This window comes from Dicentrarchus labrax, unplaced genomic scaffold (assembly GCF_905237075.1).
Source record: "Dicentrarchus labrax unplaced genomic scaffold, dlabrax2021, whole genome shotgun sequence".
NCBI classification, from domain to species: Eukaryota; Metazoa; Chordata; class Actinopteri; family Moronidae; genus Dicentrarchus; species Dicentrarchus labrax.
Window position 1 is genome coordinate 2439955 of NW_026136714.1, and position 17266 is coordinate 2457220.

The window sequence follows — 17266 nt, forward strand, 5'->3', positions numbered from 1 at the left end:
TAATTGTCTTTCATTCGACTCATCAATTTAGCGAGCAATTGTTTCCGCACTATATGGTACCAAATGTATTGATTTCACATGTTATATCTTAATTAAAACCTGCCCCATCACCTTTACAGTATGCCTTCAGGTCTGACTTTCAAACAACACTGTGGAATGGCCTGAGATAAGCAGAACTAGCAGAGAAACCCTCTTTGAATGCAGTGTGGATGGGGCTTCAGATGGTGAGCTTTGCATACAGAGACACAGAGAGAGTTGGAGGTCACATGCATTTCATGCTGGGACCCACAGGCACATATACCACTGTGCCAAAGGTCAGAGGTTAATGGTAATATCTCACCCTTCCCTGGCCTCCAGGGCCATGACTTTGAGCTGTTGATTAAGCCTAGCATTACTCACAACCAAATTACCGCTTCTCCCACCCTCCCACAAAGTCCTCAGCACAGTGTCCCTCCATCTCCATTTGGGAAGCCGTGGTTTAACAAGGCGGAAGAATGCGGAGGAGGGGGAAAAGAGCTAGCAGGTGTGAGTGGGAGTCAGTGGCCAAGGCTCAAGACCAAGAAGTCGACCTGTGGTAGCCGCGCCCCCTGGTATGTCATACTTCCACTTCATGGCACACGCACGCCATGAGCACGCATGCATGCCAGTACCCAGGCAACAGTGTGTACTGATGTTGGCGGGGGCAGGGCTCTCATTGACGGTGGGAGAGCTCTATCCCGCTGTCCGTGTTTACAGTCTTCAAGGTAGGGGCACAGAGTACTTGTCTTTCAGGTGGATGATTAAATGAGTGGCACAACAAGAAGTGAAACAATTAGAATTTCTGCCTCATTATCATGGTAATCTTATCAGTGGGATAATGAGGTATTAATGGATATTTAATGTGCATCTCATAACCCAATCCCTTGGAGAAAACACATAAGGAAATCGCTGTAAATTCACTTAATGATGGAAAAGTCCCCCAACGCCATATTCCGAAGAATGAAAAATGGTGGATGCAAATGAGAAGGAACCAAGGTCAATAAGACTGCAGGGACTGAGTGAATGTCAGAGAGAAAGAGGGATAGAGAGATGGGCAGAGGGAAGGCTGTGACGAAAAAAATAACTGAGGCAGGAGAGTCAGGAAGATGGGGGTCTGAATAACATGAAGACTCAAATATTCTGTCTACAGCCGCTTTCACATTATATGAGCAGGTTATCTTCACAACCTGTGTTTACTGTCGACAGAGTGCAGCGGCTGAACTTGCCCTCCACTATCTACTGAAGATGTTTATCTTATATATCAGCACATTAAGATCATGCATGTACTTATTAGCTACTGCCACTGTGATAATGCAAGCTAACTGCAGGATATACTTCCAGAGACACGCAGAAATTAACTTGCTTTGCCCCTAGAGTCTATTTTTATATCAAATGCACCCACTTCACTAGTGTATCCCATCACTTGGAAGATAATTGCATATTCAGTTAAATCTAAGAGTGAGAGGCAGTACAATAAAACGGTTTATAAAAAAGTATAAAAGTATATTGCGAATACTGAGGTATAGTAACGGCACTGAATTTGGAACACAAAGACACCATTTATATATGTACCTATATATGACATTGTATTAAATCTTGTTGACAAAAACAACTAGAGCACTTGCCTACATTTAGAACTACAATATATAAGTCTATTAATCAATTAGTAATTAATAACCAACTATTTTGATAATCGATTACTTGTTTTGATGTCTAAATTCTCTGATTTCACCATCTCAAATTTTCTGATTTCTTTAGTCCTATATGGCAGTAAACTGATCTTTACGTTATGGACAAAACAAACCATTTGAGAATGTCACTTTAGGCTTTGAGAAACAGCGATCAACATTTTTTACAATTTCCAATTAATCAGGAACATGATCAAGAAATTAATCGATAATGAAAAAAATCATTAGTTGCAGCTCAACCTATATTATTACTTTCAGCTCAATTGGTAAACAAATGTTATTATGATGTGCACTATTGATATCACAGAAAACTATCATAAGGAACTGCAGCGGCCATACATGTGTATCAGCAGTACCATTTGGGGTGTGATGCATTTCTTCATAGAACTGAGCTGAACTGAAGACCTTCCTTCTGATGCTATTTCACCCACAAACCACAAGGTGAAGACATTTCCCAAAATCTACTTAATCAGCAGTCAGAGAAAGTCCCTGTGTGCAGCAAATTCATCTCTATAAAATGTGTCATGATCACACAGTGCAGATCAATCAGTTTGCTGACTGAATACAGGTACCACATCCATGCCCCACCTGCTATTTCCTGCAGCCGATCTTCATCCATGTTGGGGTCAAAGTCACTGCCGAGCACATCGGTGCTCCAGGTTTCGCTGACCGTCTCGGAGATGTCCCTATCATCCGTCAGACCCATCATGTCTCTGATCTCGAACTTGCGCAGTTTGTCATCCAGGTTGTCCTGAGTGGTGGCTGAAGGGGACATTCAGTATATGTTAGACTGGGCAGCTCATTAATATCTTTTATCTGTTTACAGTGAAGCTGTAACTAAAAAAAATATATGTAAATGCTTCCAACTCAACTTATTAGCAACATTCAGAAACACACACTCATACCCTGCTCATGCTCCAAAAGCTGCAGAGCCTCCACCCCGTTGCTCCCTGATGGTCCCGCACCCAGCTCAGAAACAGACTCTCCCTCCAGGTCCAGTGATGACACAGAGTTAGATCGATTGGATGGACCTGAGGGGGGAAAAATCATAAATAAAAACAAACACAAGGTAATCAGGGTCAGTCAGCTGTTAGCTCATAGACCAGTTATGACCAGGTCACAAGCTCATAACTGGTCTATGAGCTAACAGCTGACTTAAACATGTATACTGAGTGTAAAAGTGAGTTGCATCATTCTCTTAATTAGTTTGTTTTGTAGTTTGTTTTTGTCCAGGTAACTGTGTGACAGAACATAAAGAGCACACGGAGAAAGAGAAAAGCATAGCAGCAATTTGTTTATGTGTAGTGTTTTATTTTTATGTGTCATCAGACGGCAGACTGACCCTCTGAGATGCCTTCCAAGTTGTCACTGCAGAGGGAGAAGCGCAGGGTTTTGTCTGGTTTACCATGCAGCTTAGTATCATCGGCATGGCCATCCCCCTGGGTCCCATCAGCCATCTGCAGGTTCAAAACCTAGAGAGCAGTAGAGTGAGGATGTGCATACATAAAATATACACAAAATATCACTTATGTTTGGTAGCAAATTTGCTCTGAGTCATTCCTGCCAGAGGCATTACCTCATTCAAAGATGGCAGGAGACGGGAGAGGAGTTTGTTTTACATGAGATACAAGGTTTTTTATCAGTTGCATAACAGTGCAAGCACACTCAAAGCACTAAAACATGCATGACACCGACTCTAACAAGTCTTTCTCCCCTTCAGTGACAGGAAAAAATATGACACTGAATAGATCACATCATCATCTCTCCTGCAAATGAGTACATTAATTCAAGTCCCATTACCTCATTCTCTGACATCATCCCAGGGACAGTCTGAGGACCAGTTCCTAGTGAAATCACCAGCACCTCCTCTGGCATCAGCTCCTGTAGGGATTCTTGAGAGCTGGCCTCTGCCTCCCCCTCCTGGGCTATGTTGGTACGGCTGCGGCTGCGAGCAGCTGCTGGTTGGTCGGTTGGAGGGAACAGTAGGGAAACACTGTTATTACCTGAGTGTTACATTCAGAGGACACTAGATAACAACATCTGTTGCTATGATTTTTAACCTAAAACTGTTGCTGGATTTAGGCAGTACACACAGGAATTCATGTTTAACTAAACAACCAAACATTATTTGTGAAAATGAACAGCAGAGAACCGAGACTCTCATCTGGTATGTCACACCAATGTGACGCCTGTAACTGCTATTCATAAGTAATTAGAATGACCTTACCAGCTAATAAAGCTTTTCATTTCTAAACGAGCCATAAATCACAACGGCTTTATCACTTTCACGAAGGGAAATGTCAAAATTACCTTTTGAATATTTTCCAATTCTTTCCTTTTGTGGCTGAACACTGGTGTGACATTAAAGATGAGTACATATCTCGTTTCTGGATGTTAGACAATTGTTAGTTCTCAATAATAAAGGCTGAGCTTTCTTCTAGCATGAAAATAACGGTTTTGAAACCCCACTGTGCACAGTTGACTGGTCAAGCTGAAAACAGACACACACACACACACACACACACACACACACACACACACACAAAAGCGAATAAAAGCTTGGCTCACAATGTCTCTAGAAAACAAAAGAGGCTATATCTGCCGGGTTATTTGAACAGAATGATGTTAGCAGTGCTATTATACAGAAATGATAAAACACTGTCTGTAAAGATTTAAACATGAAACTAAGTTCAGTCTTCATTAGTATGCCCTGTGCTGAAACATGGTAGTCCGTGACTGAGGAAATTAGAGCTGTAACGATAGGTCAATTAATTGATTCGATTGGCAATTATTAAATCATTCACTAACTATTTTGATAATCAATTAATCATTTTGAGTCATTCAAGAAAAAGTAACCACGTTCTCTGATTCTTCAAATGTGAATATTTTCTGGTTTATTTAGTTCTCTGCGACAGTAATCTGACAGAATATCTTTGGGTTGTGGACAAAAAAAGATATTTGGGGAAGTCACATTGGGTTTCGAGAAATAGCGATCAACATTTTTAACTATTTTCTGATATTTTATGGACCAAACAACTTATCGATTAATCCAGAAAATAAACGACAGATTCATGGATAATAAAATAATTGTTAGTTGCAGCTGTAGTTGAAATACAACCAGACCTACGTCCACAGTGTTTCTGGGATTATAACTGCAGGCCTGACATAACTGACTGTCATGCACCTCTCAAGCAGTGCATGACAGTCATGTTTGACATATTTCAGCCCTGTGACACAGCATTGATTATTTAGCTCCATCCACTGAATACACTACAATATGTAAAAGGTACTGTAACTGCTACTCCCTTTTCCAATCATCTCAAGAGAATTACATTAGGAAAATCAAGAGTGTAACAGTCATCCTGGGTTGTGTTTCCTTCTCAAAAGTGTTTTCTATGAACATTGCTTCCATTAAAGCATGTATAGGTAATGAACTGAATGAATGGTTATATCACATAGTCTTAATAATGACCCATTATCTCTAAGAACTTTTAAGAGATCTGAAACTGAAACCCAGTTATTTGTTTTACCCTTGCTCTCTCTGAGATGAGTGGATGCCATATGTGCTAAAAGAATACAACTACACCACCACAGAGCCCATCACTGTGGGAAGTAACTGCACTAGCGTCTCTTTTACTTTGACCACAACTCAGGCTCAGACCCTAAGGGGGAAAGGTGGAAGATCGATTCTTCTCCACTCTACCTGGTAATGAAAAGCCATAATCCGCTGAATGAGGAAGCAAAAAAGGGGAAAACTTAGAAAATGAAATGAGTGGAAAAACATCTTTAGCTCGAATAATGAGCCAAAGCACTGTGTAAGGCAAAGCAAGCACACAAACAACAGCGGTGTTAGGTAAAAGTGGGGAGGTGGGGGGGGGGCACTGTGCAGCTAGGAGCATGGACTGGATGAGTTTGAATCTAACACGCTACTGGGTGAAAGCAAAAGATGCATGGGGTAAGTTCTCTCCAGCTCTAACACGACTGACAGGCTACCCACCAAAAGGGGTTACTAATGGAATGTGAGCAGACAGAGTGGTGGTTGTGGGGTCCCAGGATGTTATAGCGGCTAAGTGTTGTCCTGGTCATTCATTGGCAGCACAGGAGGAAAGGAGAAGGACAAGGTGGGGAGTTGGAGAAAAGAATACAGAGTACATTTAAAGTATTTTCAAGTATCAAGTCAAGATTGTGTGTATAAACGTCATATTTCAGAGAAGCAAGCACAAGTGGTTCATTTCTAATTAAGGGGGTGTTGCTACAGCATCATTTGTCTTGAGAATGCTAATGAAGGTAGTCTATGCATCTTTTCCATCCATTCCAATTAAAATGAGTTCATTTATATTTGGTAATTTAATTGGTTGTCATTTCTGTAATTGAGCCTCAATCCAGGCCACGCTAATTATCTTTATAACAAGCTGAGAAGAAGCTCATTAGCTTCCTATAAAACACAGGCCTTTCACTAGCCATCACATCTGAACTCTACTTGTTTATTTTACTTCTCATTAAGACAAAATATTACACTTCTATCGTCTAGTTTCAAATTGTGATATTCCTATAAAGCAAAAAAAAACCTTTACATCCTCACATCAGGAAATTACAAGAGGTTGCATCACTTGGATCACATCAATACATCTATTCTGAAAACCCAGAGTGGCAGGAAGACGGAGGCTTAGGGGCTGTGGAGGAAGGTACCTATGGGGAGCCTGTTCTTCTTGTTGGCAGGAGTGGTAGCTGGGGAGAGCTGGGGGTGTTGGAGGGAGTGAGCTCCAGACTGTTGCTCTTCACGGTTCGATTCTGGGGCACGTTGGCAAGCAGGGTCTCCAGAGCCATGTGCTCCTCCTCCCGAAGGTGGTCCCCTGCCATCACACTCCGCACATAGTCCACCTGTGCAGGAAGTGAAAGACTTTAATTTTCGGAATCAGACCCTATTCTCAGGAAGGGTGTGCGATGGCAAGTTTGTGCTTGCCAGAGTCTTGTTCTACGTGAATCTAAACTGCTGCAGGTACAAACAGTATTTCACAATGAATCAACACAAAAGCCACACACAGCTTTCTTACACAAACAAACCACATCCTGACATACACATTATAATTTATTAATAGATATACTGTTAGCTGACATCACATTAAGGTCAGGAGTTAAGTGAATGCATTAGCCTCCCTTCTTACCACATTTCTGCTGTTGCAACCGATTCATCTGCGATTCAGAGAGACTATCCAGCCTTTTTTCACCTATATATAGGTTGCTCAGAAGAACAGTGTTTGTCACATCTATTAAAGCTTTCACATACCGCCGATGGGGTTCAAGTAAAAGTGACGCACTTGTATAGTTCCCTTTTTAAAATATGACCTACATAGTCGTGATTGAACTCCCAGTAATTTATACTTCAAGTTGATGTACAAGAGGTTAAGGAACACAGAAAAGTGGCAGTGGCAGTTGGTCACAATAAAACCATAAACAACATTGACTGAAGGACGGTAACAAGATATCTGCTCAACAATGCTACAAGCTATGGCTGAAAAAAACTAAACATACTGAGCTTTTCCAAAAGGATGTCTACTGCACAGATTTGTATTGTTAGGCATTTGGGTTATTTTGTCCAGTAGCTATACATGACCTCTGTACTGGATATTTTTAAGTAGTTGTGGGAGTTTCAAGGAAATATGCAAATGTATGCAGCAAGGTGCTCAAAAAGTCTATCAAACCACCTTGCCTGTAGGGAGTACCTAAGATACAGTAGCAGTTTTAGAATGTATTGTCCTCAAGGGGCTGTAAAAGAGTGGCAGCACATAATAACTCAAACCTTCAAATAGTATACTAATGTCACATTTGGATATCAGTTGCAAGAGAGCCTACCAGCACGAGCAGCTGATTATGTGTAATATAGACCGCAGTCCTACTGAGGCCTTCGAGAAGGTTCATCAAGGACATGGGTGGGGTCTCCACTGCTCTTCCTCCGATCACAATATCCAGAAAGGCAGCAACGCAACTCTGCGGGGACAAAGAAAGGTGAGTTAGTACGAGGAGAAATATGTCGCACTTGGGCTGGAATTAATAAAACATCACAATGGTTCAAACACCTTGTCAAATTTGGACAGACTGCTTTTCCGCCTCGGGTCTGCGTCATCATCAGCCATGGCCAACTGCTGTAAAAGCTGCCCCACCTGTATAACAAAACAATATGAATCTACGCTGTAGAATGATTCCCACATATATGATGTGTAAACAGAACACATGCTTTGCCACGGACCTGCATTAGATTGAAGCGGGCCACCTCATTGATGGGGGCGTCTGAGATGATACCGTACTGCTCTGGGTTAACTATAGCTGGGCAGATGAAGCAGGTCAGCAGCAGGTCTGTACACATGGTGCGCACCTCGCCCACCTCAAGACGCTCCACACATGACAAAGTCTTGTACATCTGCGACACGATCCAGCGCAGGCTGTGGGGAAAGCAGTAGGTGTTCTGCTTCAGGTAACCGATAAACTTGTTGACCAGAGCTACCAGCTTGGCTTCGTTGGCCTCCACAGCCGCCTGCACCCTTTGTTTGTAGCCCTCAGAGCCCTTCTCTCCGAAGCGCTCCTGCTGGGCCGGAGTGAGGCGCTCTGTCACCTTGGCTGGGTCAGTCTCCAGGTGGTCTTCATCTTCCACCAATAGCTGCATAATGGGTTCGTGGAGGGTGGCAGTAAGGAAGAGCTTGGCTGAGTACAGGCCCTCGGAGAAGAGCTTGAACAGGATGCTGAAGGCACAGGTTCCCCGTCGCAGTAGACGGCGAGGGTTGTCACTTTCCTTCAGCTCAAACTCTACCAGGTATCGCAACACCTGGGAGTTGGTGAGAAACAAAGTTGCACCAGATAAAAACATCTCATCTTACAGAGTGGATATCAAATTGTTGTGCAAATGTGTAACACACGAGACAGGTAGGGCCACTTACCTGCAGCAGGTAGCTCTCATCCTCCTGCATGATACAGTTGCCAAAAAGTGAGGTGAAGACCGTATGGATGACCCCCTGGGTGTGCTCCTGGTTCAGCCTCTCTCCTGCCACCAGACAGGACGCCACCAGCCTGGGGTTCTCCCTCAACCTGGCCAAGAACTCGCCATAGATTGTCTCCTGGAAGCCCAGAGTCTTGTAGCCATCGACAAACTGTGTGTCTTCTAGCATTTTGGCATGTTGGCAGCATTCAGCCGGAGAGGCCTCCGCACTGTAGAACACAGTTGTTTCATATATCATATACAATTCAACAGCTACTTAGGTATTAGTAATAAAGTAATAAAGTCCTTTTCACTATGACATCCAGATAACATCCTACCCACAAACATAGTGGGTCTGAAAGAGTTGGGTTTTTATCTTATCATCTGTAATAGTGCAACAGAATTTACTTTTAAAATTGTCACATCTTCAAAACTAAAACATATATTTTAGCATTTTAACTATTTACATTTACCAGCATTTTAATTATTTTATGCTCTCTGTCGTTTATTCATAACTGCTTTCTGGAGACATACAGTAAGTACGACAACATACGATTTTTAATCACAGGCACGCCTAATAGGAAATAATAACAAAACACCCCGGTAAACCACAAATTGTCATTTTTAGATTTCTGTTAGCTAGCTTGACTCCAACCTTTATGCAAAGCTAGTCTAACCACGTGCACTGTACTTAATGCACAGATATGAGATTAAAACCATCTTATCATCTCCCTTACGATAAGACAAGGGTCTGACCTGGTGAGAATGAGACGATCGAGGTTGATCCTCTGCTGCTTGGCAATCCATGCGGCCCGGTACAGCCTCTCAGCCGTCTTCAGCACATCGCTGTTGAGCCTCTGGATCAGCTGCTTCTCCGATGCCACGTACAGCCGCTCCTGCTTCAGGTGGTGGGCCAGAGTGTGGATGTCTGGCTTCACCATCTTCACCAGCTCACACGGGCAGAGAGCTAAATGACTGGAGCACAAACGGGACAAGAAGGAATGGAAATAGGTAAATGAGGTGAATATGGGGAACGGAAACTAAACAAAAGCCCAAATAACCTTTTGACAAAGAAAAAGTATAGAATGTCAGCTGTGTTAAAGGGGAACTCCACCAATTTCACATAAAGTCCAATTAATTTGTCATGAATAGTAGTACTATTAAGCATGTGAACACAGCTGCATAATGTCCACTATAGCTCTAGAGATGCTGCATCAAGTCTGAGAAAATAATACCTGATGATATCGTTAGGGTTATTTCAACTTGTGCTTTGACATACAAATTTATAACAAAAAAAACTGTGTTTTGCCTTGAAACAAACAGGCAACTAATTAATCTGTCAGACTTTAATCATAAAGAATTTTGAAAACTTTTCAATCTGTCTCCATTTTGTCCCCCTACTTTATGGAAGTGAATTGTTAAATTGCTTAAGTATCCCTTCAAGCTCCAATACAGTGAGCTGCAGAGATTTTTTTCGCATGCACATCAATCAAAGAAGAAAAACTGCATTTTTCATGTCATTGTTGTAACTTTCTGGCACGGGACTTTTACTACACACTACCACATCCTTAATTTAGTGTTTTTGCAAAAAGGTATCAGAATTCATCATTTGAGTTATGCTGCATGTAAAAGTAAATGTCATTAGAAGAGAATCTGGAAGCAGTTCCCTTTTCGATAAAGGTCTGGCTAGTGCAAGCACACACATGATGCTGGTGTCGTGCAAGGAAAGTCATTTGCATTCCATGTGCTTCACACACTGGCCCAACAACAACGGCAAACGCACGCTGTTTCACAAGCTTCAGGAGACGCTTCATAGCAGGATATGCAAATCACTCTCCCTTTTCCAAACACACACAGCCAAGACATACAAACCAAGCTGAGTGCATGAAATTTGAATGATTTCTTGGTGAACCTTTTTGCACAAAAGCCTCTTTGTGGCTGGTTGCTAACATAGCAAACACTGATTTAACAGTGGAGTTATGGCTCTGGGAGGAGAATGAGACTAGACTGGAGAAAACTGCCTCAGAGTGGGAATGACTGCAAGGCGGTATCATTGCTCGCAAGCTAACAGACAACCACAACGTTGGAGTTGATATGCCTGACAAATCAAATTGGTTATGCAGATTTAAACACATAATGATAGGCTCTACACTGAATTCCCTTGGCAAACCAAGAATACACAGTGATTAGCGATCTTCAGTTACTGTGTTAGATTGTCATCGCTTTTGCAATTTAAGATACCACTCCAATATAAAATGTTATTCTATGGTTTAGGGAGAAAAATGCATATTTAAGAAATTATTTATAAAAAGGCACAGCTGCCCCTTCAGTCATTTATCAGTAAACATATCAAACATTTGTTTGTAAATGTGTTGGTTTCTATATAATAATAATAATAATAATAATGTCATTATTTAATTATTTCTGTGGACTCGTAATGGCACTTTCTGACACTTTAAAGACAAAAAACATCCAAATGAACATAAAAAAAACCTGTACAACTTTAATACCCCGTATTTAGCATTTATAAGTAGTATATAAACATTTAATAAATGTTTTTAAGTGTGTTTAAATGTGTGAGAAGTGATTTTTAATGTATTTGCCAACTCCTGTGGGCACCCATAAGTGGAAGTTGCTGTGTAAACTGATATGGCAGGCAATATACTAAATCAGTGTTCACAAGGTAACTCTTCATAGGAGAAGTATTAACTGCTGATAAACACTGTACATCAATAAACACTATAAAATGTCCTCATAGCTGTGTACAGCTACATTACAGTGTGTCATAAATGTTTTTATAGTGCTTATGAATGCTAAATGTTACCAATACAATAACCGATAATTACCTGCTTCCCATGGCCCATGCTGATTACATTACGCATAATTTTGCATCTATTAATTTTAAAGGAGTTCATAACCTGTACTTTTTACACACCCACACGTAAGAAAGGCTAAGATGTAGTGAGCAAAGATAAATGATTCAATGTTTCACAGCTCCTTTCTAAACAAATCCAACTGACACCACTCTTGTTAACGCATCAAAAACAAAAAGTAAAGTTTGTCAAAAAAAACTTGACATAATTTGGCTTTCATATAATCTAAAGTCTATCAATCGTTTTGCATAAGAATTCCAAATAAATGATTATTAACATCAACCGATAATTTATCGTCTGTAATTTAATTATCCCGATAATTTATAATAATAAACATTTCACGTTATCGGACGCTAATTTATCTGTCCCGAAATTTATTGTGCATCCCTAAAAATAAGTATTAGCTGTGGCCCAATGTGGAAATGTGCAGACCTGCTATATGAGGATAGGAAGTGGTTGTGACATGGAGGACTGCAACTACAGATTATTTTCTGCAATCGACTAACTGTTTAGTCTATAAAAGGTAATGTGTGAAACATTTCTCAGAGCCCAAGATGTAGTCTTCACATAGCTTTCTGGTCTGAACAACAGTCCAAACAATATTCCATTTACTACCACAGAGAAAACCAGAAATGATTCACATATGAGAAGCTGAAAACAGTGATGTTTTTTGGAATTTATGCTTTAAAAACGACAGAAAAAGACGTATTGATTGTCAAAGTAGTCGCAGATTCATGTCGATAAATACATCATCTAATCATTTCAGCTCTGCATTATTTATAAGAGTTACAGGTAAACTATCCCTCAGACAACATTCTGGCATTCATTTGTAAGTTGAGTATGACTTTACCCTTGAATTTTTGGAATCCACTTTCTACTAGAAATAGTACGGTTACTGATATCCTGTCTCAGGACAGAACAGAAACTCAGGTACTGTATTACAGAAGAGACCAACCAACCAGGTGCTGGCTTTAAGTTACTGTCGACTGATCCCCATTTCATTCACACTGAAACAGTTCATTTTTCTTCGGTTTCTGTTGTTTTCAATTTACATCTGAATGAACTGACAGGTAACTGGCTGAAGACCACACATACGGTGCACTATCATGAACACACTCCTGTTCCTGAATAAGCACATTCCTCACATACTTTGAAGGAAGTGAAAAAGCAACTAGGCTATTAAGTGGCTAGCAGAGAGGTTAACTGCCATTTGTCATGGCCCCCTGTGCCCGCCAGCTTCAATACAGTCCACTGCGTAAAGCTACCTGGTGAGTCAGTCGTGGAGCGCTCTGAGGAACTCTAAAGCAGAAGAGAAACCACACAACAGACAGTGTGAGGGGAGGCAAAAATCTGCAGCCTTCTGAGTCGTGTGAGAATGAACGTCGTTGTGGCAGGACGGCCGCTGAATACCGTTCACATGAGAGTTGATCGTTCAACCATAACATCTGTGTACGCGCCATGGTTATAACAACAAGGTGGCATAAGAGACCAGAGGCAGGGCAAAGACAAAACAGAGGATTTAAAAAATGCCTGCGCAGGTCCAATCACTTAAATCTACTGAAAACCTTCAATTATTTTTTTAAATGTGAAGCACAGAACAACAATATTTCACAAAAAATTTAAGTAAATATTACAGCACCAGAGTAAAGGTGTTTGGAAAGTAGCCCTTTCCTCCCACTACATGAAAACACACACACACACACACACACACACACACACACACACACACACACACACACACACACACACACACACACACACACACACACACACACACCGACCAATGGAACAAAGTGCTTTTTATAGATATTCAAAGGATTTCACTTTCTACAAAAGGTATTTGTGGTTCTTAGGCAACATCCTCTTCACACTTCCTTTTCAGATAATTTCTTACACTGTTCAGCAAACAAGTAATGTACACCAAGTACATGAGGTTTATGAGAGGCCTTTCCCATCGTTTGGGCTAGGTACTGGTTACTGAACCTCACTACTTTTCCTGTGTCAAGAAATTAAAGCAGACATTGAGTATTTAGTCAGTTCCTCAGAGTTGGTTAGTTAAAGAAGGCGAGGGGCGAGCACTACTCTTTCACTGTCCCCATCCAGATATATCCTGCAGGTCTGGGGGATGGAAGCAGGGAATTTCACGCCACACACCCACTCCTTTAACCTTAAAGCGACCACTAACCCCGAAGGAATGTTTGACAACATCCACTGGCTCTGACACAAGAAGCTATAGTGGTGGCAGAAAGAGAAAAAACACAATACAGTCTCTCTTAATCCATGTTTCTACAACAAATACACCAAGAATGACTGATAAGACCTGTGTCAGGTGTCAGTGCTTAAGCTGGTATAAACTCCACTGTTTGTTACTGTTATCAGCTTGGATAATTGATAACAGGGTGTTCTGTGGAAGTTTTATGGATAAACACTTATTTACCATTAACATGGAACATGTACTGAAGTGTACTGTGAACAGTTTACCACAGGTGCTGTCACTTTATCTGCTGTCTTGAGGGCAACTTCCTACAATTAGAAGTGTTTGACAAGGTCAGCGTAGACCAACTCGAGAAGAGGGTCAAGTTCAGCCTAGCTTTCAGGCCCTCTGGCAGACCCGTGAAGGTGGGTTGAAACATTTTTTTGTTGCCCCAGACAATAAATCTACACTACTGGATTTACAGTGTACAAACATTTTAGTAAAAACGTCATCCTACAGAAGTTCAGCAGCAGCCACAACAAAGTGAAGCAAAAACCAAATTGCATTCATCTCCTTCAGTGACTGCAGAATCTCAAAAACAGTATAGAGTTTAAGTAACAGCAGGACAGGAACTACTGAAGCAGTGACTGTAACACATATAAACCAAGCATCATGTAAACACCACCAGAAGAAAGGAGACAGATGGTGGTATCGCACAGCGGATGAAGAATATTAATGTTGTCCTCCGTAACAACTGAAATGGCCATCGCCGGTGTCGGTTCTCTGCAAAACTTTTTAAGCGTTGAGCAAAAGATGAACCTACTTCTGAGTAATGAATGAGCCAAGGAATTATTATAAATCCAGTTACAAAGCGAAAAAAGCATGTGATCCCTGTGGTCACACTTGAACTTCAAACCATTTTTTAGGCAATCTGAAGTCATCACTACAGAGAAAAGGGAAATCCTGCTGACGGATCCTGAATCGGATTATGATTGAGTATGATTAAGAGTTACTGAACTCGACTTCTGAAGCTTTAATGCAAAGGCACGGTTTGCTGTGTAATGTGGTATTTGGCACATTTCAGTCCTTTTGTGTTGAGCAGATATGGAGCTTGAATAATTCAGAAGCAGTGCACTGTGAAGCCAGTTATTAAGTAGTATAAGTGGGGGGCAATAACTGTATATTTGGGTTGTAATTAATTATTATTTTCATCATTTATCATTTAAACTAAGAGTCATAAGATACTGAGACTTTGGATCCTTTATTAGCTTATTTTGTCAAAATAAAAAAACCCATTCAATTTGATGATAGAAAAACAGAGAACAGCAGCCAAACCCCACATTTAACCAGTGGGTACCCAGCCAATGTTTAACATTATAACTTCATAAAAAAAAAAAAAAAAAAAGACTTGATTAACCTGTCTTATTTTTCTCTACGACTAATAACTACATTAATATTGGGCAAATGGGGAGATACATTACGGTACTTAAAACGCTACAAAGGGTTAACAGTAATATCCAGTGTTCAAACATTTATGATGTTAAATAGACAGTGTGCTATTAAATCCCCACGGCCTTACAAGCTGGATGGTTATGGTATGAAGCTACCAACTTAAGACATTCCCTCCATGGGTGGGGGCAACAAAAAAAAAAAAACATTTAATGTGCTGCTAAGTTTCCAGTGCCCTTGCTCTGATGGTGTAACTTACTAACATTTAGCCAGGAAGCCGACGGTTAGAGCTGGGTGAGGTTAAGTTGTTGTGTGTTACAGCTTGCTGGGTGACTAAAACTTGGCTCAAACATCCGTCAGACGGGTTGAAATCGTAACAAATGAACCAACGCAACCTAACGTTAGGTCAGCTAACCCAGCCGCTAGTCAAGGAAACTGACCACGGGTGCTAACGGTAAGCTTACATTCAGAGAAGACGGTGTTCGCACTGATTTGAAGAAGGAGCACAGACAGACAGAGAGACAGACAGACAGGTAAACGAGCTAGCCTAACGTTAACCCAGTTAAACTCGGCGCTGCTGGTCAAGCAAGGGTAAGCTAACGAGAAGCTAGTTAGCTACGTTAGCCTAGCTCGAGGGCTGGAAGCTCCTGAGTGAGCAACAAAAAGATGCTACCACAAATTCAGCAACTCACCGGGCGTAAGTAGCGTGCGCCGGTTGTCCACAGTTCCTCTACACACGGCTGATCGTAAGATTTCTCGAGTCAGAAGGGTTGTTTGGTGGCGATTAGCCGTCTCACACTGGTTTCTGCAGGAGCGAACAGTGCTGTCATTTGCTGTCATCACGAGGAGACATGCGCAACCCGCATGCGCAATGGGTTATTAAAGGGAGCTTTCACCCTAATAGAGAAAAGAGGCCTAAACATCATGTTCTGCTGTGATATGAGAGTCTGGTGCAATGTTTAAAAAGGTCAACAGTAGAAGCCAGTGTTTTGTGGTTTTGTGATTCACATGCTGTATGTGCTGCCTTACTGTGTAATGTTTAAAATTACATTTCTATGTGAAGGCATACTTACAAAATCATTGCCAATTTAAAAAATGATATGCTTATTTCAAGGTTTTTTTTTTTATGGGTTTAAAAGTAGTTTAGTGTACACATCCGTTGAAACATCCAAATGTATTTTTTGTCGTGATGGTTCTATAGCAGCATTGTTTTTTTCAGATTCTTTCTATACTTAGTAAGATGTTTGACCCTGAATACTGTAAATACCCGAGTGTCAGTCTGCCTTGATCATGTGTCACACAAGTCATTTTGTAGCATTGGCAGAGGCAGGTCTAGAAGTGTGGTATTGGTTGGAAGCTGCCACACCTAAAAAAAAGGCCTGGCCACCTCAACTGACACCCCAGTTTGCTTTCAAATTTAACACATTAATTAAACGGAAACTAATTAAAGCATCTGTTATGGCCATATTGTAGACTAGTGGCAGGCTTAAGTCCAGTGAAAAAATTGGAATTAAAACAGTTTATACATTTCTAATGCCTCCTTTAGATATTTATATCCAATGCTTTACTAATGTGTCACAATAATGTAATGCTTTTGAGTTAAAATATCTTCATTTGGGGGCTTTTCCAAGAAGGTAATGATATGTATCACTTGATGATGGATGATATTCCTGTGATAAACATTTACGTAGATTGACTCCTGGGAACTAGATTATTGTTATTATGTATTTATTTTGTAAAAATACAGTTTAATGTACTAATAGCAGTTGTATCTCGGCCACAGTCTGAATTTATTGGCAACCATCCTGGCCAAAGTGTCGCTTTGTATGCCCTCTCTCAAAATAAAACTGTTATGAAGCGCATGATATTGAGAAATGAGACATATGATCCTGCCAACCACTGAGCGCTGACAAACAATGAAAGAAATGCCCCTGAGATTCAGCAGAGCAGGGCCTGCATCCCATAGTAAAGCAATAAAAGGGACAATAGCTCATCCTCTCTCTGGATTTTATATCTGACTGAAATCTTCCTGTTTTGTTTTTGTGGTGTCCACATAGGCCATTTATAATCATTT

At 40.9% G+C, this 17266-nt stretch overlaps 1 protein-coding gene across 1 annotated transcript in view; it reads right to left on the reverse strand.

Annotated features, from left to right (window-relative positions):
* Nucleotides 1-16040, reverse strand: part of gapvd1 (GTPase activating protein and VPS9 domains 1) — a 30047-nt gene extending 14007 nt beyond the window's left edge. Inside the window, 13 exon segments of the mRNA XM_051422014.1 lie at nt 2295-2468; nt 2612-2737; nt 3049-3178; nt 3507-3664; nt 5410-5433; nt 6396-6452; nt 6455-6587; nt 7560-7694; nt 7784-7867; nt 7954-8526; nt 8639-8906; nt 9433-9651; nt 15885-16040. Coding sequence (XP_051277974.1) covers nt 2295-2468; nt 2612-2737; nt 3049-3178; nt 3507-3664; nt 5410-5433; nt 6396-6452; nt 6455-6587; nt 7560-7694; nt 7784-7867; nt 7954-8526; nt 8639-8906; nt 9433-9617 — 2047 coding nt within the window. The 5' untranslated portion in view covers nt 9618-9651; nt 15885-16040.
* Between the last annotated feature and the right edge of the window lie 1226 nt (nt 16041-17266).